The 25,135-nt window shown below is 45.0% G+C and overlaps 1 protein-coding gene across 1 annotated transcript in view; it reads right to left on the bottom strand.

The window, feature by feature from the left end:
- Positions 1–25,135, bottom strand: part of LOC143958235 (proprotein convertase subtilisin/kexin type 6-like) — a 303,257-nt gene that overhangs the window by 111,185 nt on the left and 166,937 nt on the right. Inside the window, exons 5-6 of the mRNA XM_077467752.1 lie at positions 12,070–12,146; positions 6,020–6,108 (exon numbers count right to left, since the gene is read on the bottom strand). Coding sequence (XP_077323878.1) covers positions 6,020–6,108; positions 12,070–12,146 — 166 coding nt within the window. The remainder of the gene's footprint in view (positions 1–6,019; positions 6,109–12,069; positions 12,147–25,135) is intronic.

Genomic DNA, 25,135 nt, shown 5'->3' with positions numbered 1-25,135 from the left:
CCCCCCCCCCCACAACAAGAGATCCCCTCAGCAACAATGGACCCCCACAAAAAAAATACACCCAGCAGCAACAGATCTTGCAGCAGCCAGCAATAGGCCCCTTCCCCAACAGTAGATCCCTCTAAGCAGCAATTGAACCCCAGCAACAATAGATCTTGCAAGCAAAAATAGATCCCCTCCACAGCCAGCATCAATAGACCTTTCAGCACAACCCAGCACCCCTTGCCATTACATAAATGTAACCCCCACGTTCCCATTGAAAGAAAGGCCCTGGATGGTATTAAATTGAAGACTGACCATTGTAAGCACACCTGTCAGTGGTAAATGGATGGTTTGTTCCAACCCTCTAACTGCACTTTTGCTAGACAGCTTGGTCTGTTAAAGGAAGCTAAAAAATAGACTTTCTGGCAGGATCACCAGGTGAAAGTAAAAAAGCCTAAAAAAACAAAAACAAAGATTGCAGCCATCACACCTAAGAATTGGTAAACAGCAATATAATAAATGTTTGTTTTTTGGGTTTAATACGGCATTAATGACTGCAGGGTATTTGTATGTTTCAGATTACTCTCGGGAGTAGCGCTGCAGCCGGTAACAGAACAGCATTGTGCTCCAGTGACCCGGGATAGTGACTTGTTTCACCCCCTTGGCGGTGAGCGGTGCTATGCTGCTAATCGCTGCCAGGATCCCAGTGCATGAAGAACGTGGTGAGATACAGGACAAGCTGCACAATACACACAACTGCAATGACGTGTGACTAATGACTGCTACAAGTTCCAGCTCATTGCCCAGAAGCAGGTGACGCACTATATAGAAGGTACAGCTGTGTGTCCTCACACTAAAGGCATCGCAGGAACAATTCAGAGCCCCGTGAATGGCCGTATTTATGTATAAACAATGAAGAAAGAAGCGCGCATTATACGGCAATTATAGCAAGACAGATTTTCCCGGAGTCCGTAAACAGGAACAAGAGTGTTGGCAGCTAAAGAGGATAGAACCGCAAAAGGAGACACACAGTTCACAATACTGAAGGGAAATTGTGCTTTAATTACCAACATGAGGCTTCACATATTACTGTAACCCGGCTTCCAATCCCAGCCACTCAACGTACTCATCGCCTGCTACGCAATCTCCCTTCACCCACCACACAGTAACACTGATGCAGAGTGCATACCTGGGCAACATTAAAACAAAAATGGTACATTCCTGTATTACATCCGTGTTTTATCTATTTAAAAATGCTGTAAGAACAGTAAAACGCCCTTTATTCCCCCCCCCCCCGCCCCCCGGGAAATAACCACCCCAATTCGGTTCTGTTGGTGGCTGCATAAAGAATACAAAAAAGGTACGAACACCCTGTGACGTCACAAGGGGGGAGGCAGAGTCACCCGGTGACGTCACAAGGGGGGAGGCAGAGTCACCCGGTGACGTCACAAGGGGGGAGGCAGAGTCACCCGGTGACGTCACAAGGGGGGAGGCAGAGTCCCCCGGTGACGTCACAAGGGGGGAGGGCAGAGTCCCCCGGTGACGTCACAAGGGGGAGGGCAGAGTCCCCCGGTGACGTCACAAGGGGGAGGGCAGAGTCCCCCGGTAACGTCACAAGGGGGGAGGGCAGAGTCCCCCGGTAACGTCACAAGGGGGAGGGCAGAGTCCCCCGGTAACGTCACAAGGGGGAGGGCAGAGTCCCCCGGTGACGTCACAAGGGGGAGGGCAGAGTCCCCCGGTGACGTCACAAGGGGGGAGGGCAGAGTCCCCCGGTGACGTCACAAGGGGGGAGGGCAGAGTCCCCCGGTGACGTCACAAGGGGGAGGGCAGAGTCCCCCGGTGACGTCACAAGGGGGGAGGGCAGAGTCCCCCGGTGACGTCACAAGGGGGAGGGCAGAGTCCCCCGGTGACGTCACAAGGGGGAGGGCAGAGTCCCCCGGTGACGTCACAAGGGGGAGGGCAGAGTCCCCCGGTGACGTCACAAGGGGGAGGGCAGAGTCCCCCGGTGACGTCACAAGGGGGAGGGAAGAGTCCCCCGGTGACGTCACAAGGGGGAGGGCAGAGTCCCCCAGTGACGTCACAAGGGGGAGGGCAGAGTTCCCCGGTGACGTCACAAGGGGGGGAGGGCAGCGTTCCCCGGTGACGTCACAAGGGGGGAGGGCAGAGTCACCCGGTGACGTCACAAGGGGGCAGGTTAACCTGGTGACAGCACCAGGATCATCTGCTGTCTGACAGCAACAAGGCATTTTCCTCCACACAACTGCTGCTCACTGGATATTTTCTCCATCTGGAAGCCCTTGAACACTGCGCAAAAAAATGAAAGGAACACTTTGAAAACAGGTCAGATCTCAATGGGGTAAAAAAATTTAAATCACATTCTGGATAATATGGACTGGGTAGTGTGTTAGGAATGAAAGGATGCCACATCGTTTGATGGAAATGAAAATTATCAACCTACCGATGGCAGAATTCAAAGACACCCCAACAATCTAAGTGAAAAATTATGAATGAATGAATAACTTGTATAGCGCTACATATGCAAACTAAATCACTTCAGGTCACTTTTGCCGCCAGTGTCCTTCTGGGTTTTCAGAAGAGATGGGTCTTGAGCTTCTTCCTGAAGGCCACATGCAGCAGGCTAGTCCATTTTGCTGAAATTTCATTGCAGCAACAACTCAAAAAGGTCCTCAGAAGTTTGTATAGCCCCCCGTGCTCGTATGCATGCTCCTAATGAGACGATGGATGGTGTCCTGGGGGTATTTCCCCCCAGATCTGGGCCAGGGCATCACTGAGCTCCTGAACAGATTGAGGTGCAACCTGGCGGCGTCGGATGGGCCGAAACAATGTCCCAGAGGTGTTCTACTGGATTTAGGTTGGGCAAGCATGAAGGCCATTCAATGGTATGAATTCCTTCATCCTCCAGGAACTGTCTGCATCCTCTCACCACATGAGGCCGGGCATAGTGAACACAGGCCCCACTAGAGGACGTCGGGCCCTCAGACCACCCCCTCATGAAGTCCGTTTCTGATTTGTCCGACATTCACACCAGTGGCCTGCTGGAGGTCTTCTTGTAAGGCTCTGGCAGTTCTCATCCTGTCCCTCCTTGCTCAAAAGAGCAAATACTGGTCCTGCTGATGGGTTAAGGACCTTCTATATTCCTGTCCAGCTCTCCTAGAGTAAACTGCCTGTGTCCTGTAATCTCCTCCATGCTCTTAAGACTGTGCTGGGAGACACAGCAAACTTTCTGGCATGTATTTATGTGCTAACCTTGAAGCGTTAGACTGCCTGTGCAATCTCTATAGGGGTCCAGGTACCCCCTCATGCTACCAGTGGTGACACTGACCCTAGTCAAATGCAAAACTAGTGAAAAACAGAAAAGACGAGTAGGGAAAAAAATATGTCAGTGGCCTCCACCTGTAAAACCATTCCTGTTTTGGAGGTCGTCTCATTGTTGCCCATCTAGCGCATCTGTCGCTAATATCAGTAACAGCAAAGCAGCTGATCAGTGGAGAGATTCCCTGTTGAGCTGGCGGAGTCCGCCCCGTGTGAAAGAGCCCTTAATCATCTTGTTTTAATTTTCACTTGTTATAGCCCAATGGATATTACTCCGAGGTTCATTTACACATTGTTCTCTATTATACCCTTGTATGGGTTTACACCCTTTAAACTATTAAAACGTCAATAAGTGTCTCTTGAAAGTGAAAACCATTAGAAAGACACAAGGCAAGGATTATTACAGGGGGTTAAAAAGAGGATCAATTTAATAAAAAACAAAAAAATGTTTTACTTGTCAAAGGTTGCTTTAAACTGACTTTAATTACAGACCGAAGTTCATCCCTTTGATCTGTATATGAACAGACATTCAAGGTTTCTTTTTAAGCTGTCGGCACTGAGCAATGTTGAGGAGTTTATAATTATTTATTGAAGATAATGTGACAGGAGGAAGATAACAAGGTATCCAACACATATCGAGGGTCAACAATTCCCCTTCATCAGGGCACAGCTGCATATTGACAGTGCGTCCTCTAGGATTCAAATCAAAACTCTCCTGTGGAGTTTTCCATGTCATTTGAGATGTGTGCTGCAAATGTTTACATGGGAGCTAGAGCTGCATGACTAATCGTTAAAAGAAGATGGTGATCTCGAACCAACCTCCCCCATATGATCTTAATCCAGAATTTCCACGATTCATGTAACAAGTGCAGAGCAGTTCCCTGCTCCCAGCTGTCAAAAAAATAAATAAAAAAAAAAGCCAGCAATGTTTATCAACAACATTGCTCAGGACAGCTTAAAAAGAAACATTGTATGCCTCTGTTCATTTACAGATCAAAGGGATGAACTTCGGTCTGTAAATAAAGCCAGTTTAACCACTTCCCGACCAGCGCACGACGATGTACGTCGACAGAATGGCACGGGCAGGCATATTGGCGTACAGGTACGTCCAATATTCAATGCCGCCCTGCCATCGGGAGCGTGCCGACGGCGGCGCGCTCCCGCGCTGGTCGGGACCCCCATGAGTCCGGTCGCGGGACCCGCGGACTCGATCGCCGCGGGCATCCCCGCGATTGCCTCACGGAGCGGCCGAATGGAGGAAATGATGTGTAAACAACATTTCTCCATTCTGCCTAGCAACTAGTGACGCTGATCTCTGCTCCATGTGATTGGAGCAGAGATCAGTGTTCACTAAATGAAAGCCCAACCCCCCCACAGTTAGTAACACGCCCCTAGGAACACTTAACCCCTACACTGCCACCCACTGGTTAACCCTTTCACTGCCAGTGTCATTTACACAGGAATCACTGCATTTATATAGCAGTGATTACTGTATAAATGACAATGGTCCCAAAAATGTGTCAAAAATGTCCGATGGGTCCCCCACAATGTCGCAGTCACAATAAAAATCGCTGATCGCCGCCATTACTAGTAAAAAAAAAATGTTTTTTTATATATTTTTGGGGGATATTTATTATAACAAAAAGTAAAAAATAATGCGTTTTTTTCAAAATTGTCGCTCTATTTTTGGTTATAGCGCAAAAAATAAAAAACGCAGGGGTGATCAAATACCACCAAAAGAAAGCTCTATTTGTGGGGAAAAAAGGACGTCAATTTTGTTTGGGAGCCACGTCGCACGACCGCGCAATTGTCAGTTAAAGCGACGCAGTGCCGAATCGCAAAAAGTGGTCTGGTCTTTGACCAGCAAATTGGTCCGGTCTGCAAGTGGTTAAAGCAACCTTTGACAAGTAAAAAAAAAAAAAAAAGTTTTGTTTTTTATTAAATTGATCCTCTTTTTAAACCCCTGTATTAATCCTTAATTTACTCGAACCAGACTTAACTCCTTATTGTCCTTCTCAATTGAATTATTATTTTCCTGCTAATTTTTTATTGTTATTTACTTCTATATTCTATTAATAACTAAACTTTTGTTTGCTTTGTTCATTAATATTTTTTAATTTTTTACATATATTTACACTTTTTACATTGAAAAAAAGCACAAAAAATTAAATTTCAATTTGTAAGATAACTTTTCAATGCTTTATACCATTGCGGACAGCTGAAGTATAAACAAAAAAGTTGCAGTAGGTATAGGTAATTGGTATCTGCGAGTATTATATAAAAAAAATTAATTTTTTTTTAAAAAAAGACACCAATATAATAATAATGGTATCTCCTAATGTTCAGGGGTTGTAAATCTTTAAAATAAAAAAAAAAATTGTTCAGAATCGTGAACTTTATGCTAAGCAAAAAAAAAAAAAAAAAAAAAATGTGATTCTCATTGTATTCAGAATTGTGCAGCTCTCGCACACAGATTTCCAGCACACGTCTAATGTCTACTAATGTTTTTAATTATGAAATAACGTTTTTTTACTAATATGAGAAGTTGATTATTTGGCACCTTTAAAGTCCCTTGTATGTGAAATACAACATCAATATATCTCAATACATGCAATATTTTTTAAAATTATGCCTGGAGTTTAGCCTCAAGTGTTTTCAAAAGTTATAAGATATAATACTTCCAAAGAAAGAGTATACCACTTACCACCTATCCTGGCATTGTACGCGATGCCCACAATACAGTAGGAGTTATTGGCAGATGCAGCCACTTCACCAGCACAGCGAGTGCCATGTCTGCAGGGGGGAAAGAGGACAACGTTACATTCACACAGCTTCTACACAACTGCCAGGTACAAGTACTAAACAGACCATTCTATACAATACACTTTATGTATGATGGCTATTCAATTATTATTATATAGGATTTATATAGCGCCAACAGTTTGCGCAGAGCTTTTACAACACAGTTCAATAAAGGAATATTGCCTTGCTCGTGGAGCTCACAATCTCAAATGGGAGGTGGAGGTGGTAATAGCTGCAGGGGATGATCTGATGGAGGAGACTCTGGTACAGTTCTTAGGTGGAGGTGGGGTAAGGCTTCCCTGGATAAGGTGAGTTTTTAAGGATCGCCTAAAGGCGGACAGGGTAGGAGCTGACTGGACATTACTGGGGTAGGGAGTTCTAAAGCATGGGAGAGGCTCTGGAGAAGTCCTGAAGGTGAACACGGGAGCAGGTGACAAGGTATCTAGAGAGCAGGAGGTCCTGAGAGGAGCAGAGAGGATGATTTGGGAGATATTTGCAGGTGAGGTTGGTGATGTAACGGGGGTTGATGTTGTGGCTGGCCTTGTATGTTGTGGTTAGCATTTTTCGAAATTTACACGATGGGGGTATTTATGACCCATTATAAAAATAAAAAGCAACATGTAGTGCTCTCTGCATATATACAATTTAATGTTGTTAAAAATGAACAAATAAAACTCACAAGAATGGCACTTCAAGTGCCTGATAAAACAGTGTATGTAAACAAACTATGATGGCCGTGGTTGTCGTCACGTCTGTATTATGTCCCTATGGGCGGGACTTCATCAGAAGATCTGATCTGCTGATGAAGTCCCACCCATAAGGACGTAACACGTACGGACGGACGTATGCGACACCGTCAGCCATCAGATTGTTTACATACATTGCTTTACCAGGCATTTGGTTTGAAGTGCCATTCTTGTGAGTTTTATTTTGTTCATTTTAAACATCATCTATATATGCAGAGAGCACTATGTGTTTTTTATTTTTATGATATATGTGGCCTTGTGGATAGTGCTGATTGGTATATCCAGCCAAGAGGGGATTTTCTTGGATACGCTTGCCGATTTGCCTTCTGATACCTCGAGTGGGAATGCGTGGCAGACCCTCTATAAATTAAAGGGTCCACACAGTGTGGTGAGCTGCCATCTTTACCATTGGTGGAGGTTTGGATTTTCCCACGGAGTCACCTGCATGCATTACCTGTAGTTCATCACTGAGGGAGGACTTCAAGAATTGCTTTTCTTTTGATCTATGGACTAAGTTTTTTGTTTTTGTTGCCACTAGCACTGCACTGCCTATGTTTTTACTTCAGGGATTTGAATTTTGACTCTTGGTGTTCAGCAGCTATTACTTAATAGGGTTATTTTATTGCGCCGATTTGTCTTCTATACATACAGCTTCAGTAGGCAGAGAGTTGGGATCTGATGTCACAGCATCAAGGACAGCTGAGTGTAATCTGAGACGTGTGTACGTGTGCGTGTGTACGTGTGTGTGCGTGTGTGTGCGTACGTGTACGTGTGTGTGCGTGTGTGTGTGCGTACGTGTACGTGTGTGTGCGTGTGTGTGCGTACGTGTACGTGTGTGTGTGTACGTGTGTGTGTGTGTGTGTGTACGTGTACGTGTGTGTGTACGTGTACGTACACGTGTGTGTGTGTGTGTGTATGTGTATACGTACACGTGTGTGTGTGTGTGTGTGTGTGTATGTGTATACGTACACGTGTGTGTGTGTGTGTATACGTACACGTGTGTGTGTGTGTGTGTGTGTGTGTGTGTGTGTACGTACACGTGTGTGTGTGTGTGTACGTACACGTGTGTGTGTGTGTGTGTACGTACACGTGTGTGTGTGTGTGTGTACGTACACGTGTGTGTGTATACGTACACGTGTGTGTACACACGTGTGTGTATACGTACACGTGTGTGTGTACACACGTGTGTGTGTGTGTGTGTGTACACACGTGTGTGTGTGTGTGTGTACACACGTGTGTGTGTGTGTGTGTGTACACACGTGTGTGTGTGTGTGTGTACACACGTGTGTGTGTGTGTGTGTGTACACACGTGTGTGTGTGTGTGTGTGTGTGTACACACGTGTGTGTGTGTGTGTGTGTGTGTACACACGTGTGTGTGTGTGTGTACGTGTGTGTGTGTGTGTACGTGTGTGTGTGTGTACACACGTGTGTGTGTACGTGTGTGTGTGTGTGTACGTGTGTGTGTGTGTACACACGTGTGTGTGTACGTGTGTGTGTGTGTACACACGTGTGTGTGTACGTGTGTGTGTGTGTACACACGTGTGTGTGTACGTGTGTGCGTGTGTACACACGTGTGTGTGTGCGTGTGTACACACGTGTGTGTGTACGTGTGTGCGTGTACGTGTGTACGTGTACACTTACACGTGTGTGTGTGTGTGTACACACGTGTGTGTGTGTGTGTGTACACACGTGTGTGTGTGTGTGTGTGTACACACGTGTGTGTGTGTGTGTACACACGTGTGTGTGTGTGTGTACACACGTGTGTGTGTGTACGTACACACGTGTGTGTGTGTACACACGTGTGTGTGTGTACACACGTGTGTGTGTGTACACACGTGTGTGTGTGTACACACGTGTGTGTGTGTGTGTGTACACACGTGTGTGTGTGTGTGTGTGTACACACGTGTGTGTGTGTGTGTGTACACACGTGTGTGTGTGTGTGTGTGTGTGTACACACGTGTGTGTGTGTGTGTGTGTACACACGTGTGTGTGTGTGTGTACACACGTGTGTGTGTGTGTGTGTGTACACACGTGTGTGTGTGTGTACACACGTGTGTGTGTGTGTGTGTGTACACACGTGTGTGTGTGTGTGTGTGTACACACGTGTGTGTGTGTACACACGTGTGTGTGTGTACACACGTGTGTGTGTGTGTACACACGTGTGTGTGTGTGTACACACGTGTGTGTGTGTGTACACACGTGTGTGTGTGTACACACGTGTGTGTGTGTACGTGTACGTGCACGTGTACGTGTGTACACACGTGTGTGTGTGTACGTGTACGTGCACGTGTACGTGTGTACACGTGTGTGTGTGTGTACGTACACACGTGTGTGTGTGTGTACGTACACACGTGTGTGTGTGTGTGTACGTACACACGTGTGTGTGTGTGTGTACGTACACACGTGTGTGTGTGTGTGTACGTACACACGTGTGTGTGTGTACGTACACACGTGTGTGTGTGTGTACGTACACACGTGTGTGTGTGTGTACGTACACACGTGTGTGTGTGTGTGTACGTACACACGTGTGTGTGTGTGTACGTACACACGTGTGTGTACGCACACACGTGTGTGTGTGTGTGTGTGCACACACGTGTGTGTGTGCACACACGTGTGTGTGTGTGTGTGCACACACGTGTGTGTGTGTGTGTGTGTACACACGTGTGTGTGTGTGTGTACACACGTGTGTGTGTGTGTACACACGTGTGTGTGTGTGTCTGTGTATACGTACACGTGTGTGTGTGTGTGTCTGTGTATACGTACACGTGTGTGTGTGTGTGTCTGTGTATACGTACACGCGTGTGTGTGTGTACACACGTGTGTGTGTGTGTGTACACACGTGAGTGTGTGTGTGTACACACGTGAGTGTGTGTGTGTACACACGTGAGTGTGTGTGTGTGTACACACGTGTGTGTGTGTACACACGTGTGTGTGTGTACACACGTGAGTGTGTGTGTGTGTGTACACACGTGTGTGTGTGTGTGTGTGTGTGTACGTACACACGTGTGTGTGTGTGTGTACGTACACACGTGTGTGTGTGTGTACGTACACACGTGTGTGTGTGTGTACGCACACACGTGTGTGTGTGTGTGTACGCACACACGTGTGTGTGTGTGTACGCACACACGTGTGTGTGTGTGTGTGTGCACACACGTGTGTGTGTGTGTGTGCACACACGTGTGTGTGTGTGTGTACACACGTGTGTGTGTGTGTCTGTGTATACGTACACGCGTGTGTGTGTGTGTACACACGTGAGTGTGTGTGTGTACACACGTGAGTGTGTGTACACACGTGTGTGTGTGTGTGTACACACGTGAGTGTGTGTGTGTACACACGTGAGTGTGTGTGTGTGTACACACGTGTGTGTGTGTACACACGTGAGTGTGTGTGTGTGTACACACGTGTGTGTGTGTACACACGTGAGTGTGTGTGTGTGTACACACGTGTGTGTGTGTGTGTGTGTGTGTGTACACACGTGTGTGTGTGTACACACGTGTGTGTGTGTGTACACACGTGTGTGTGTGTGTATGTATACACGTGTGTGTGTGTGTATACACACGTGTGTGTGTGTGTGTGTGTACACACGTGTACGTGTGTGTGTGTGCACACGTGTACGTGTGTGTGTGTGTACACATGTGTACGTGTGTGTGTGTGTGTGTGTGTGTACACACGTGTACGTGTGTGTACGTGTGTGTGTGTGTGTGTGTACACACGTGTACGTGTGTGTGTGTCTGTGTGTGCGTGTACGTGTGTGTGCGTGTACGTGTGTGTGCGTGTACGTGTACGTGTGTGTGCGTGTACGTGTGTGTGCGTGTACGTGCGTGTACGTGTGTGTGCGTGTATGTGTACGTGCGTGTGCGTGTACGTGCGTGTGCGTGTACGTGTGTGTGCGTGTACGTGTGTGCGTGTATGTGTACGTGTGTGTGTGTACGTGTACACGCTTTTCTACCATCTCTTAGGCCCCATTCACACCTGAGCGTTTTGTAGCTTGAAGCCTGAAGATACAAAACGTTTTCCGAGAGTTTTTCAAGCTGAAAACGCTCCAGTGTGAATGGGCCCTTATCGATTTGGTAAATGTGAGTAGTTCTTTATAATTTTTGGATTCCAATAAAAGTTTTATGCTATGTGGGTCTCCCTAATCTAATTTTATGGGGGGCCTCTTGGAACATATGGATGCCATTGACTGAACATATACTGGAGACCTGGATACCCCATAGGATTCCAACCAAGTGATGTTTGTTGAATGAGATTACCATCAGGGATATGCAATTAGCGGTCCTCCAGCTGCTGCAAAACTACAAATCCCATCATGCCTCTGCCACTGGGTGTCATGCTTGTGGCTGTCAGTCTTGCTATGCCTCATGGGACTTGTAGTTCTGCAACAGCTGGAGGTCCGCTAATTGCATATCCCTGGTCTACAGGCTAATTTTTTGTTTGGATGGGGGGGAGGGCAAACAACCACCACCCCCCCCACACAGCACCTCAAATTCCCCCTCCCCTTTCTACTGGTCCACCGGCACTTACCCCATCTAGGCAGCAGTGGGCAACGGCTCCTGTGTCTTCTCTTCCTCGCTTCCGCCATGTCTCCTCCCCTCCTCCTAGGCGTCTAATAGGATTGCCTGTCCTTGCAGCCAGTTGGGTGACGGGTATCAGACACGTTTCCCAATTGGCTGGGAGAAGGATGGCTCTGCGCCATGAGCCCATCCTACTTTGAAGCCCATTAGAGCCTCTGGCTCTAATCAGGTGCGTCAAAAAAAAAAAACACTGCTGTAATTTATGTGCCAGTGTCCCGAAAGGGGCCGGGCACATAAATAGGGGGTAGCAGCCGTGGATCATAGAGCATTAATTAGGATGTGGCGGGCCTTGATGGAGGGGGCTGATGGAGGGGGCTGATGGAGGGGGCTGATGGAGGGGGCTGATGGAGGGGGCTGATGGAGGGGGCTGATGGAGGGGGCTGATGGAGGGGGCTGATGGAGGGGGCTGATGGAGGGGGCTGATGGACGGGCCACCACTGGTTCAGCTCCTGGGTTTACCGTCCCTCAACCGCTAGTGTGAACAAGCCCTAAGGATTTCTGAAATGGTAGTGGGGTTGTGTTTTGTGGTCATTTTAACTGTAAGCTCTGCTAAGGAGTTCTATAAGAATAAGTCCCTGACTTCATATCACGAGTAGAAATACACAAAATCAAACCATAAACCCAAAACGTACTTATTTTCATTACTGGCATCATAGCGTGGACTTGGATCTTGGTCATCCCCATTGACATCATGGCTGGCGTACGGATCCTATAAGATAAAATTGCAAACAGTGAGAAGGGGAAAGCAAGGGGAAGCTTTCATTACAGGACAAGCATGTGCATTATTGTTTTAGGACAGCAAAATTAAACTATATACAAAATATTTACCATTTTCTAATACTTTAACAATTATGTAAATACTTTTCTGGGGTGTAAAATTGGGGTGTTCAGTCGGATTCACTGCGCTCACACTTGAAAAATTCAAATTTAGAGAGCAGCAACGACATCACCATTTGGAGAGAACAGAAAAAAAAAAATTATTATGGGTTGATTTACTAAAATGGTTTCTATAGAGAGCGGCACCAGATTTTTGCACTCCAATCAGCTTCCAGGTTTTAGCCCAGGTTCACACTGAAGGCCAGTTTGAAATCGTGCAAGTTCAGCTGAACGCGCACGATTTCAAACCGGCATGTCCGTCCGACTGAGGGCAGTTAGATAGACCTGCACAGTTGTCTATTCAAATCACCCCCGAAGTGGGCAAAAGTAGTGCAGGAACTACTTCTGGGAATCGCTGCGGCAACGCAAAATCTGTGCTGCACCGATTCGGACGGTAGCATTTTCAAGCAATAGGTGGTGATCTGACATGTCAAAACGTCCCGATGGGAATGTGAGTCGATTGCCAAAGCTTAAAGTGGTGTTCCACAGAAAGAAAAGAAAAAAATTCCAAAAACAATTTCCAAAAAAATCCCAATTTTTTTTTTTTTAACTCACCTCTAAATGCCTGTTGCTAGGGGGTCCTTCATAGTCTGCCTCCTTCAGTGCCAGGGCTGGTGACATCACTTCCCCTCGGCACAGGAAGGGCTCAGCGTCACTACGCACACCACGTCACTTCCGGTGCGCCTGACCAGCTGGAGCGCAGCTGGACCGCACGCCGCTCGCTCAGGGGGATCTTATCATGCGTTGGTAAACCGGGAGTTTTTGTTTGTTTTTTGGATTTGCGTTTTTTACACTCTTGCTGCTTATGTTTGTGCAAAGATGCCAAGCATTTTCGAAGCCAAATAATACCTTTTTATTCAGCATATGAGTAGGCTTATGGAAATCCCTTAAAGACAGTTTAGAGCCCAACATAGAAGGAGGGTGTATACTTGGGGATGTAAGCCTCATATCACTGAGTATAGCGCTGTTTTACAGCCATATATAAAAAAGGACTGTATGGTTTTTTAAAAATATTTTTTATATATATTTTTTTATATGTTTTTGATTTTTATTTATTGTTCTTTGTACTTTTTGAAGTGGATGACTGCTATAGCTATATATATATATATATATATATATATATATATATATATATATATATATATATATATATATATACTTTTGCTGTTTGACAGTATAACTGTTATAGAGTATATATTTTTGTGGAAAACCTAAAAAAAATTTTTGTACAAAATATTTTTTTTGCAATAAAGCATGTTTTAAGTGGCTACCAGTCTCCCACCATATATACATATCTATAAAGGAACCCCCCTTTAAATCAAAGAAGTTTTTTGTAGCCTGCTCCCCTTTCCCCCAAATTCAAGTATCTAGTAAACCCAAATACTACACCATGAGTGGATTTTTTTCATTTTGAGGAACTACCGGCGGACAAAAGAGTCTTTCTCCCATCTCCTCCAAAAAACCTGGAGAGGACCTGTTGAAGACAGAGCCAAGCAGTAAGATCCTAAAAAAAGTGGAATACGGATTACAGGCGTGTAACCCCCTAGGGGGTGCGTGGATTTCGGTGAGTGGGGACCCTTGAGGGGGAAAGAGCACGGAAGTCACCAATAAGCAGGCATAATCACAAAAGTCACCTATTTTGGTTCCTGAAGCGAAATAATTGTACATCTGGGAATACCCGAAAAAAAGACTATATATTTTTTTTGGACTATATGTTTTTTATATGTTTCTATTCATATTTATTTTTACACATCTTCTGTTTATTTAAAAAAAAAAAATTTGTGAATAAGGCTGCATTTTTCACAACTTATTTTGGTGGTACATCTAAATTTAATTATTAAGGCTTGGGGGCCTTTACAGTAAAAATAATAACTAGCACAAGGACTGTGCACGCGTAGTAGAGGTATAGATGTTATACTTCCCATATATGGGAATTTTTTCATTATCACAGAATAACTTGAACATTATCTGGTTTTATTGATTCTTTTTTTTTTTTTGATTTTTCTGTTTTGGCTATGGTTCTTGTTTTAGCTCTTTACTGAAATAAGTGATGAACCCAGTCTATGACAATTAACATAAATACTATATAGTCACATATGGGTGGATTAAGGATATAAAGAAAAAAAAAACCCTCTTTTTTGTTTTTTTTGTTGTTTTTTGTTGTTTTTTTTGTCTCTTGGTTTAATCACAATAATAGGGATATAATATTAACACGGGTGCAAAAAACACATATGTATAGCCTTTAGGGATAATAAACGGGTAAAGCAGGTTCAGATCTAATACCAGTTTGAGGTAGCGCCAGCAGCCCATAACAATCATTCAATTTTCAAACCCAGGTTGTTTAATGCAGCCTGTGGTTTTCAGGTAGGCAGCAACCTCATAGAAATAATTAAAATTCTATATTTTGAGTAATTAATAACAAACTATTAAGAGAAAAAGGATTTGGGGGCATATAAATATTCACACACATCACTGTTCGACTGTGGCCTATCCCATAAGCGCGGCTTTTTTTGCATATTTGTTCTAAAAGTAGTGCAGGAACCACTTTTGGGAATCGCTGCGGCAACGCAAAGTCTGTGCTGCATCGATTCGGACGGTAGCGTTTTCAAGCAATAGGTGGTGATCTGACATGTCAAAACGTCCCGATGGGAATGTGAGACGATTGCCAAAGCTTAAAGTGGTGTTCCACAGAAAGAAAAAAAAAGAAAAAATCCAAAAACAATTTCCAAAAAAATCCCAATTTTTTTTTTTAACTCACCTCTAAATGCCTGTTGCTAGGGGGTCCTTCATAGTCTGCCTCCTTCAGTGCCAGGGCTGGTGACATCACTTCCCCTCGGCACAGGAAGGGCTCAGCTCTGCCCCTTCCCTTTTGTCAGTCATCTGGGACACGTGACCGGTCCCAGAAAACTGCGCGGCCGATCATGGCGCACACGCCGCTCACGCATGCACGGTGGGTGCCCGGCTGTGAAGCCACAGCCGGGTGCCCACAGAATGCCGGCTCTGCATTAAACACTTTCACCCTCCAGCTGTAACTGACAAGGACCGCTTTCAAACTGAGCAATTACAGTGGATCCGGAAAGTATTCACAACACCTTTTCCATATTTTGTCATGTTACAGCCTTATTCCAAAATGGATTAAAGTCATTATTTTCCTCAAAATTCTACAAACAATACCCCGTTATGACAACGTGAAAGAAGTTTGTTTGAAATCTTTGTAAATTTATAAAAAAAATAAAAAAAATCACATTTGCATAAGTATTCCCAGTCTTTGCCATGTCACTCAAGATTGAGCTCAGGTCCATCCTGTTTCCACTGATCATCCTTGAGATGTTTCTACAACTTTGAGTCCATCTGTGGTAAATTCAGTTGATTGAACATATTTGGAAAGGCACACACCTGTCTATATAAGGTCCCACAGTTGACAGTGTATGTCAGAGCACAAACCAAGCCAAGAAGTCCAAGGAGCTGTCTATAGACCTCCAATACAGTATTGTATGGAGGCACAGATATGGAGAAGAGTACAGAAACATTTCTGCAGCATTGAAGGTCCCAATGAGCCCAGTGAATCAGCCGTAAATGGAAGTTTTGAACCACCGGGACTCTTCTTAGAGGGGGCTGCCTAGCCAAACTGAGCGATCGGGGGAGAAGGACCTTCGTCAGGGGACCACAAACCCGATGGTCACTCTGACAGATCTCCAGTGTTTCTCTGTGGAAAGAGAAGAAGCTTCCAGAAGAACGACCATCTCTGCAGCACACCAATCAGGCCTATATGGTAGAGTGGCCAGACGGAAGCCCCTCCTCAGTAAAAGGCACATTACAGCCCATCAGGAGTTTGCCCAAAAGGCACCTGAAGGACTCAGACCATGAGAAAAAAATTCTCTGGTCTGATGAAACAAAGACTGAACTCTTTGGCCTGAATGGCAAGCGTCCTGTCTGGAGGAAACCAGGCACTGCTTATTACCTGGCCAACACCATCCCTACAGTGAAGCATGGTAGTGGTAGCATTATGCTGTGGGGATGATTTTCAGCGACAGGAACTGGGAGACTAGTCAGGATCAAGGGAAAGATGAATGCAGCAATGTACAGAGACATCCTTGATGAAAAGCTGCTCCAGAGCACTCTGGGCCTCAGACTGGGGCGAAGGTTCATCTTCCAACAGGACAACAACCCAAAGCACACAGCCAAGATAACAAAGGAGTGGCTACGGAACAACCCTGTGAGTGTCCTTGAGTGGCCCAGCCAGAGCCCAGATGTTAACCCGATTGAACATCTCTGGAGAGATCTGAAAATGGCTGTGCACCGATGCTCCTCATCCATCCTGATGGCGCTTGAGAGGTCCTGCAAAGAAGAAACTGCCCAAAAATAGGTGTGCCAAACTTGTAGCATCACACTCAGACTTGAGGCTGTAATTTGTGGCAAAGGTGCAACAAAGTATTGAGCAAAGGCTGTGAATACTTATGTACATGTGATTTTTTCTTCATTTTTTATTTTTAATAAATTTGCAAAGATTTAATAAAAAAACTTAACTTTTCACGTCATTATGGGGTATTACATAGTTACATAGTAGGTGAGGTTGAAAAAAAAAGACACAAGTCCAACCTATGTGTGTGATTATATGTCAGTATTACATTGTATATCCCTTTATGTTGTGGTCATTCAGGTGCTTATCTGTTTATTGAAACTATTGATGCTCCCCGCTAAGACCACCGCCTGTAGAAGGGAATTCCACATCCTCGCCGCTCTTACAGTAAAGAGCCCGCAGACCCCCACAACCCCCGGCCAGGGTTGTGGGGATGAGGCCCTTGTCATCAACATGGGGACAAGGTGCTTTGGGGGACCCCAAAGCATCCTCCCAATGTTGAGGGCATGTGGCCTGGTACGCTCTCTCATCCCCCCCCTCTTTTCCTGCGGCCTGCCAGGTTGCGTGCTCGGATAAAGGGTCTGATATGGATATTTGGAGGGATCCCCAAGTCTTTAATTCGACGCAGGGTTCCCCTTAATATCCATACCAGACCTGAAGGGCCTGGTAATTGAATTTGGGGGAACCCCACACTTTTTTATCAATGACTTTCAATGACTGTTCTCTGTATTAAGGGTAGCCGACAATTCATTATAGCCGCAAGTGATTTTAAATGACTTTTTCCTGCAGAAATTACACTTTGTGCAGGGACAGTTCTAAGCACGGGAAACATGCGCCCCTTCACAGGCATAGTATACACAACCCCCAGGTATGAAACTTAAAGTAATATTACACTTTTATTGTTTCACTTTAAGCATTATTAAAATCACTGCTCCCGAAAAAAGGGCTGTTTTTAAAACTTTTTTTTGCATTGATACATGTCCCCTGGGGCAGGACCCAGGTCCCCAAACACTTTATGACAATAACTTGCATATTAGCCTTTAAAATTAGCACTTTAGATTTCTCCCATAGACTTGTACATTGTGTTCCGTGGCTTTTCGAATTTGCCACGAACACCCCAAATTGTTCGGTGAACAGGCGAACAGGCAATGTTCGAGTCGAACATGAGTTCGACTCGAACTCGAAGCTCATCCCTACTCTTTACAAGAAAGAGCAGCCAGTTCCGAAACCCTCCTTGCTGATATAGCAACCAAAAATATCAGCTTTCTTGTCAGAAAGGCCAAGAAAATGCTGTATAGGTTCAAATAGCTGTTTTTGGAACACTGACAAAACTAAATTGAAGTCCCAAGGGGTTAAAGGTGATTTAATTGGCGGATTAATCCACATCACCCCTTGCATAAAACCCCAGACTAAAGAATGCGTAGCAAGCAGTCTTTGAAATAAAAATTGATAGACTTGGCCCTTAATAGTACTCAAGGCCAACTTCAGCTCTACCCCCAATTGTAGAAAGGCAAGAATTCTGCCTATGACATATCTCCGAGGGTGCCAACCCTTGGATTCAAACCAGGAAACATAAGCCTTCCAGACTCTAATATATAGCTCTGGACACTGGCTTACTTGCATTAATCAAAGTAGAGGTAACTGACCCAGAAGGACCACATTTAATGAGAATGTTGGTTTCAATAGCCAGGCAGTTAAATTTAGCGTTCGTAAAGTATAATAGAATATCGGCCGCTGTGAAAGCAGGTCTGGCCTTAGTGGAAGGGACCATGGACCCTCCACTGCCATCTTTACGATTTCTGCATACCATGACCTTCTGGGCCATGCTGGTGCTACCAGAATTACCTGCTTTCTTTCCAGCTTGATCCTGCAAAGAAGTTGTGGCAGTAACTGAATAGGGGGGAAGGCATAGATCAGTGCAAACTGATCCCACAGGGTTACCTGCGCATCTGTTCCGCATGCAAGTGGATCCCTTGTCCTGGACACAAAGTTGACTAACTTCACGTTGAATCTGGATGCTAGAAGATCTACGTCCAGAGTCCCCCATCTTTAGCAAACAGCCCAAAAAACGTTGGTGTGAAGAGACCATTCCCCCAGGGAGAACTGCTGGAAAAGTAGTCCGCTTGTCAATTGTCAACTCCCGGAATGAAGACTGCCGATAGGCATGGAACATTCCTTTCTGCCCAAGTTGGAATATTGGTCCACCTCTCTCTGAGCTGAGAGACTCTTGGTGCCCCCTTAGTGATTGATATAAGCCACAGCCGTGGCATTGTCGGATTGGATCCTGACAGGACAATTCTTTAACCTGGAAGTCCAGGTTTTCAGAGCCAGATGCACTGCCTGAATCTCTAGGATGTTGATGGGCGAGGCTCTTTCGGCTCTTGACCACTGTCTCTAAACAGTCATCTTTTCTACTACTGCTCCCCAGCCTTAAAGGCTGGCATCTGTCATTACTACTTTCCAGATAATTGGTCTGAAGGATTTTCCTTTCAGTAGATTCTGGCTTAGTAACCACCAGCTGAGGCTTTGGAACACTCTTGGGGACAGCCACATTGGCAAGTCCAAAGCTTGGGTCATTTTGTTCCAAGCAGACAGGATACTGTTTTGCAACAGTCTCTAATAGAACACTGCATAGGGAACTGCTTTAAATGAAGCCACCATCTTTCCCAACAACCTCATGCAAAGGAAAATTGAGGGATCTCTTCTTGACCTGACCATCTGCACCAGCTCTCGTATGGAGCTGATCTTTGCCAGAGGCAAGAACACCCTTTTCTGTGCTGTGTCTATGATCAGGCCCAAATACTCTAGCTTTCTTAGCAGTTTTAAGGAAGACTTCTCTAGGTTAAGAATCCAACCTAGACTTTCCAGGTAACTGGTTGTAATGCGTACACTTTGCTCCAAACGGGCCGCTGACTGGTCTATTAACAATAGATCGTCTAGTCACGCTAAGACTGTTATGCCCTGTTCCCTTAACCTGGCTGGAGGTGGTGCCAGTACCTTTGTGAAGACCTGGGGTGCTGTAGCTAGCCCAAAGTGCAAGGCTACAAACTGAAAGTGCTGTTCCACTTCCAATCCCAGAAACCTTTGGTGAGCGGGAAATATAGGGACATGTAGATATGTATCCCTGATGCCGATGGATGCCAGAAGTTCTCTTCCCTGTAGGATAGAAAATTGATTTAGATTCCTTAGATCTAGAATGGGCCTGACAACTCCATTTGGTTTTGGTACCATAAAGAGGTTTGAATAAAACCCCAAACCTTGGTCTTCTGTGGGGATATGTATGATCAACCCCTGAGCCAATAATCTAATGCTTGAAACAGGGTTTGCCTTTTCTTTGGGTCTTTGGGAACGTTTGATCTCAGGAAACGAGACAGAGGAAACTCCTGAAATTCGAGTTTTTATCCTAGAGACACCGTGGAGAGAACCCATCTGTCCTGAATTTCCCTTTGCCAGACTTGAGAAACTCAGAAGTCTTCCCCCACTCTGGTGAGCCTGAGCCCAACCCCGAGATTTTCGGTGGAGGCCTTCGTCACTGCGTAGAGGCGGATGCCCCTGGCGCAGGAGAAAAAGTCAGTTTAAATGAGCGACTTTTATACTATTTGACTGGCAAGAGTGTACTCTTTCCATTAGAAATCGTTTGGATGTATTTATCCAAATTATCGCCAAATAGCTCCCCATGAAAGGAAAAACTAGTCAGAAGCTTCTTGCAAGGAGCTTCGGCTGACCAACCTTTTAACTAAAGGGTCCTACGCATGTGTACTAGTACAAGCTCAAGGCGGGGCGCCTGGTAAATAGAATCCTTAAGTATGTCTATGGCAAAACAATGCTTTTGTTAGTTCGGCCAACTCACAGGCCTGTTGTGAAGGGAGCCCTTTAAGAGCCTCTGTGAATTGGTCCTTTAACCACTACAATACAGGGCACTTTCACCCCCTTCCTTCCCAGCCCAATTTTCAGCTTTCAGCGCTCTAGCGCTTTCAGTGACAATTGCGCGGTCATGCTACACTGTACCCAAATGAAATTGTTATCATTTTGTTCGCACAAATAGAGCTTTATTTTGGTGTTATTTATTCACGACTCCGTTTTTTTTTTTTTGCGATATAAGCGCAAAAATAGCGGAAATTTGGAAAAAAACAATATTTTCTTTTTTCTATTTGAAAAGAAATCCAATAAAATCTAATTTTGTCATAAATTTAAGCCAAAATGTATTCTGCTACATGTTTTTGGTAAAAAAAATTCCGTTAAGTGTATAATAATTGGTTTGTGTGATCACGGACATATGTACGCAAATGATCATGTACATATGTGTGCAGGTGATCACGTACATATGTGTGCAGATAATCATTGGGACATGTGATTTTAGTGGGACATATGTGGGGGACATGTTTTTGTTATTAGGGACATGTGTTTTTATTATTTGGGGACATGTGTGTTTTGGGGACATGTGTGGGGACTGTGTTTACACTGTGTGGTGTGTTGTGTGTTTACACTACACTGATGATCAGTGAGTAAAAAGCTGTAAAAAGCAGCCCATACTCACTGATCATCAGCCGGCTGCAGCGATCTGCTCTCCTCTCCTCAGCGGTGACTTCCGTGTGAGGAGAGGAGAGCCAATTGCCTAGAAACCGGCTGTTTGTTTACATCACATGACGGCCGTGATTGGACACGGCCGTCATGTGATCAGGAGGGCCAATCATAGAGCCCTCCTGCCGATCTGAGATGTGCCGTGTCCGGGTGACACAAGCACATCGGGATCGCGCCGCTGCGCGGGCGCGCGATCCCGCTACTCCTGAATGACGTTCCTGAACGTCCTATCAGGAGTAGACGGCTCCCACCCGGCCGTATATATGCATTGGCCGGGTGGGAAGTGGTTAAGGACTAACCGAGCCTATTGCTGCGACTGCAGGCTGAGTAACGGTGCCTGCCAAGGCAAAAAAGGATTTTAACAGGAATTCCAACTTTTTATGTGTTGGATCTTTAAGCATATGTGCATTGTCTACTTGACAAGTTAAACTTATTTACACTGGAAATTGCAGTGTCAACCACTGGAACCTTCCATTTAGTGAATTTTTCCTCCATGGGATAGAGAACGGAATATCTTTGGAGGGAGAAAATGCTTATCCAGATGATCCCATTCAGCATAAATAAGCTTTTCTAGTAACGCATGGACAGGAAACGCATGAAAAGGGTGTAAAGGTATTAAAGAACCGAAGAAAGAAACCAGACTTTCAGCTGTTAGGGGCAGCATGAAAGCGGAACCATCTCCATAAGAATTTGTACCTCAGATTGTGAAGCTGAATCAGTTTTTTTTTCTCTGCAGGAGTAATCAGCTTGTTTCTCCTCTATCACCTGGGGGTAATATGTCATCCTGTCCCCATTGTTCCCTTGGTAAAGGATCAGAAGTGGGGAGGGGGATCTAGCACACTTCTATCCAACTGGATAGAGACTGCGATTAAAGATTCTAGGCCCTGCAGGGCAGAGGAAAATGCATCTTCAGTCACATATACAGGGGCTGAAGTGTGAGAAGCAGCAGCACCACCAATTGCTTCCAATCACCCACCCTGGCTTGCCATGTCAATTATCTCCTGAGATGAGGAAATTATGGAGGCATGACTGGAGCTCCCAGCGCCTGGGGGTGGAATCTTTGGTACCCTTGTGGTAGCTCTGGAAGTCATAGTGCTAAGCACAAAAGCAGAGGCACAAACAAAAAATATATTTGCTGAACAATAGTTTTTAGCAAAAAATGTAACCATAATAATCAGCCCGTAATGCTGAGTAACAACTATTTCCTGTACTGGAAATGCCTGCTTAGATCCCTTATGTGCCCAGCGCTCGTATCCCTTAGTGTGTCAGACTTCTGTCTTCAGCATAGATGAACTGAGAGTGTGTGTTTTAAGCCTCAAGTGAGAACCCGATTAGGCGTCCTCAGCATTTTCCGCCCCAGGTGTATGCACCATGTGCTCCACGTGGACATTACGTCCCACACACAGCACCGCCTATCTGAGACCACGCCCCTCTGCATACCCGCCCCCTCCTGGTTTAAAGTAGCATTAGTCCGTGTGTGCGGATGGCATTCGGGTCTGCAAATGCAGACCCGAAGAGGAGGTGGCGGACGTATCAAAGCCTGCAAATGCCGTCTGAAGCTGCCAGAACGTGATGCCTGTAATTTCAGGCTGGGGACATCTCATGATAGTGTTCAACAAGGGCAAGTCTGATATTTTATAAAACAGTGAACGCCACCACACCTCTCCAAGAGGGGAAGGGAGGAGGAATTTGTCAGCAGTGTTGTTAGGCCCCTGGATAGTGTTAGTAGGAGCCGCTATATACAAAAAAAAAAAAAAGAAATGTGCTTATAAACTACTGCTGTACCACCCTTAGATCCCTCAGAAGAGGAATACCATTTGTTCAACTAAGAAGCCCCCTCTGGCTGCTGGGACCACACATGCTGCTATAGCCGGACACAGCTGCTGAAAAAGCATCATACCAGGTAAGTGTTAAGGCATACAAAGTATATCTATCTCCATCTCTCCATATCTCTCTATATATGAAAAAGGCATAGGTGGACTTTTTACAGTTCCTAGGCTTCCCTCATTTTATCCTCGCTGCAGGATACTGCTATAATAGCAGATCCAAACTTTACCCATAACGGCGGGCTGCGTTAGCAAACTTTCAAAGACCGGGTCCCCTTTAATAGGGGTTCCACTCCTTTAGACCTGTATAGCACCCCTCAGGAGCAACTTTAGGTAATGTAGCAAGACCAAAAAAAAAAAAAAGAGTCCTGGTTACTAGGGTTCAGCCCTCAAAAAGAAGCGTTACAGGCAAAACCTAGCTCTTCTATGCGAGGCATGGTTACCATCCTGTGGACGCAGTGGCATGGATGGATCCGGTTGTGGAGGTTTTTTTTAATCCAGCATGGATCCCTCCTGGAGCTCCTCAGAACACATCTTCACTTGTCATCAACACCTTAGACACTAGCGAAAAAAAACTGAGGTACTCCTGGAAGGAGGAGGGGTTATATAGGGGAGTGAACTTCCTGTACTGGGTATACCAGTGTCAACACCTAAAGGTGTCCCATAACCCATTACTTAGGTTCTGTGTCCTATGATGTACGATAAATAATGAATTTAATCCATTTTGGAATAAGGCTGTAACAAAATGTGGAAAAAGTGAAGCACTGTGCATACTTTCCATATTCACTGTAGTTGATTGCAGTTGGTTATTCTTTGAGCTGCCAAAAAAAAAATAATGCCTACTGTCCATACTACAGGATGTCATATCATTTGTAAAGTGATCCATAATCAAACATCTGTAAAAGGCGACATATGGGTTTGGAAGAAGAAAAAAAAAAAAAAAAAAAACACCCACTCCCTTTTATGCTGCAGCTTTCCCACAAAGCTCTAAGGCCGAGAACGGAGCAATCACATGACCACTGGTCGCTCAGGTCTCGGCATTAGTCACTGGCACAACGGTTGCCACCTCATCCCTTTAAAACCAAATTCATTTTCATTACACTGGCTCTGAGGCCAATTTGTTGCACATAAGGCAGTGAGTTTAATAACCACCTGCCTACTGGGCACTCTCACCCCCTTCCTGCCCAGGCCAATTTTCATCTTTCAGCGCTGTCGCACTTTGAATGACAATTGCGCAGTCATGAAACACTGTACCCAAATAAAAAATTTTCACACAAATAGAGCTTTCCTTTGGTGGCAATCACCACTGTGGTTTATATTTTTTGCTAAAAAAAAATAAATAAAAAAAATAAAAAAACTGGAGAAAAATAAATTCATAGTTTGTTAAAAAATTTAGCAAACAGCCCATTTTTCTCCTTCACTGATGTGGCTACACTGATGGGCACTCATGAGGCAGCATTAATTGGTAGCACTGGTGGGACTGCCCCGATTATCAGTGTAGATGCCCCTTTTACACAAGCTGGTTACCGGCTCTTCTCTCCTCTCGCTGTCAGTGTGAGCAAAGGAATGCTGATAAACGGCTTGTGTTTACATCATAATGAGCTGTGATTGGACACAGCTGATCGTGTGGTAAAGGGACGCTGTGATTGGCCCTTTACAATCGCCACACTGCTCCTCCAGGGCTCACTGGAGAGCTGTGTTGTAAGCAGCTGGCTCCTATATTAAATTTCCATATTGGATTTTAGTTATTTATAGACTACTACTATTAATTTGGACCATCTTAAAGTATGTAAAATTAGTGATCCCGACACATTTACAGCTTTTTGTTGCCCTGTCAACTTCTTTGAGACATGTTGCTGCCATTCATTTTGAAAATTACCTTATTTTGGTACATTTTCTCAGTTTAAACATTTGATATGTTTTTTATTTTCTACTGTATATAAACTCTGGGCCTCGACTTTTTTGGAATTGGGGTTGTAGATAAACAAGACAATTACTTCCAATATTTGTTGATATTTTGAACTAAATCTCAAGACTTGTTTACTAGCAGTTGAG

The sequence above is a fragment of the Lithobates pipiens genome, unplaced genomic scaffold (genome assembly GCF_037356315.1).
Source record: "Lithobates pipiens isolate NorthernLeopardFrog02 unplaced genomic scaffold, aLitPip1_a1.2 Scaffold_6, whole genome shotgun sequence".
In the NCBI taxonomy this organism is placed as follows: Eukaryota; Metazoa; Chordata; class Amphibia; order Anura; family Ranidae; genus Lithobates; species Lithobates pipiens.
The sequence above is the reverse complement of the archived record's forward strand: the minus strand, read 5'-3'. Positions and strand labels throughout refer to the sequence as shown.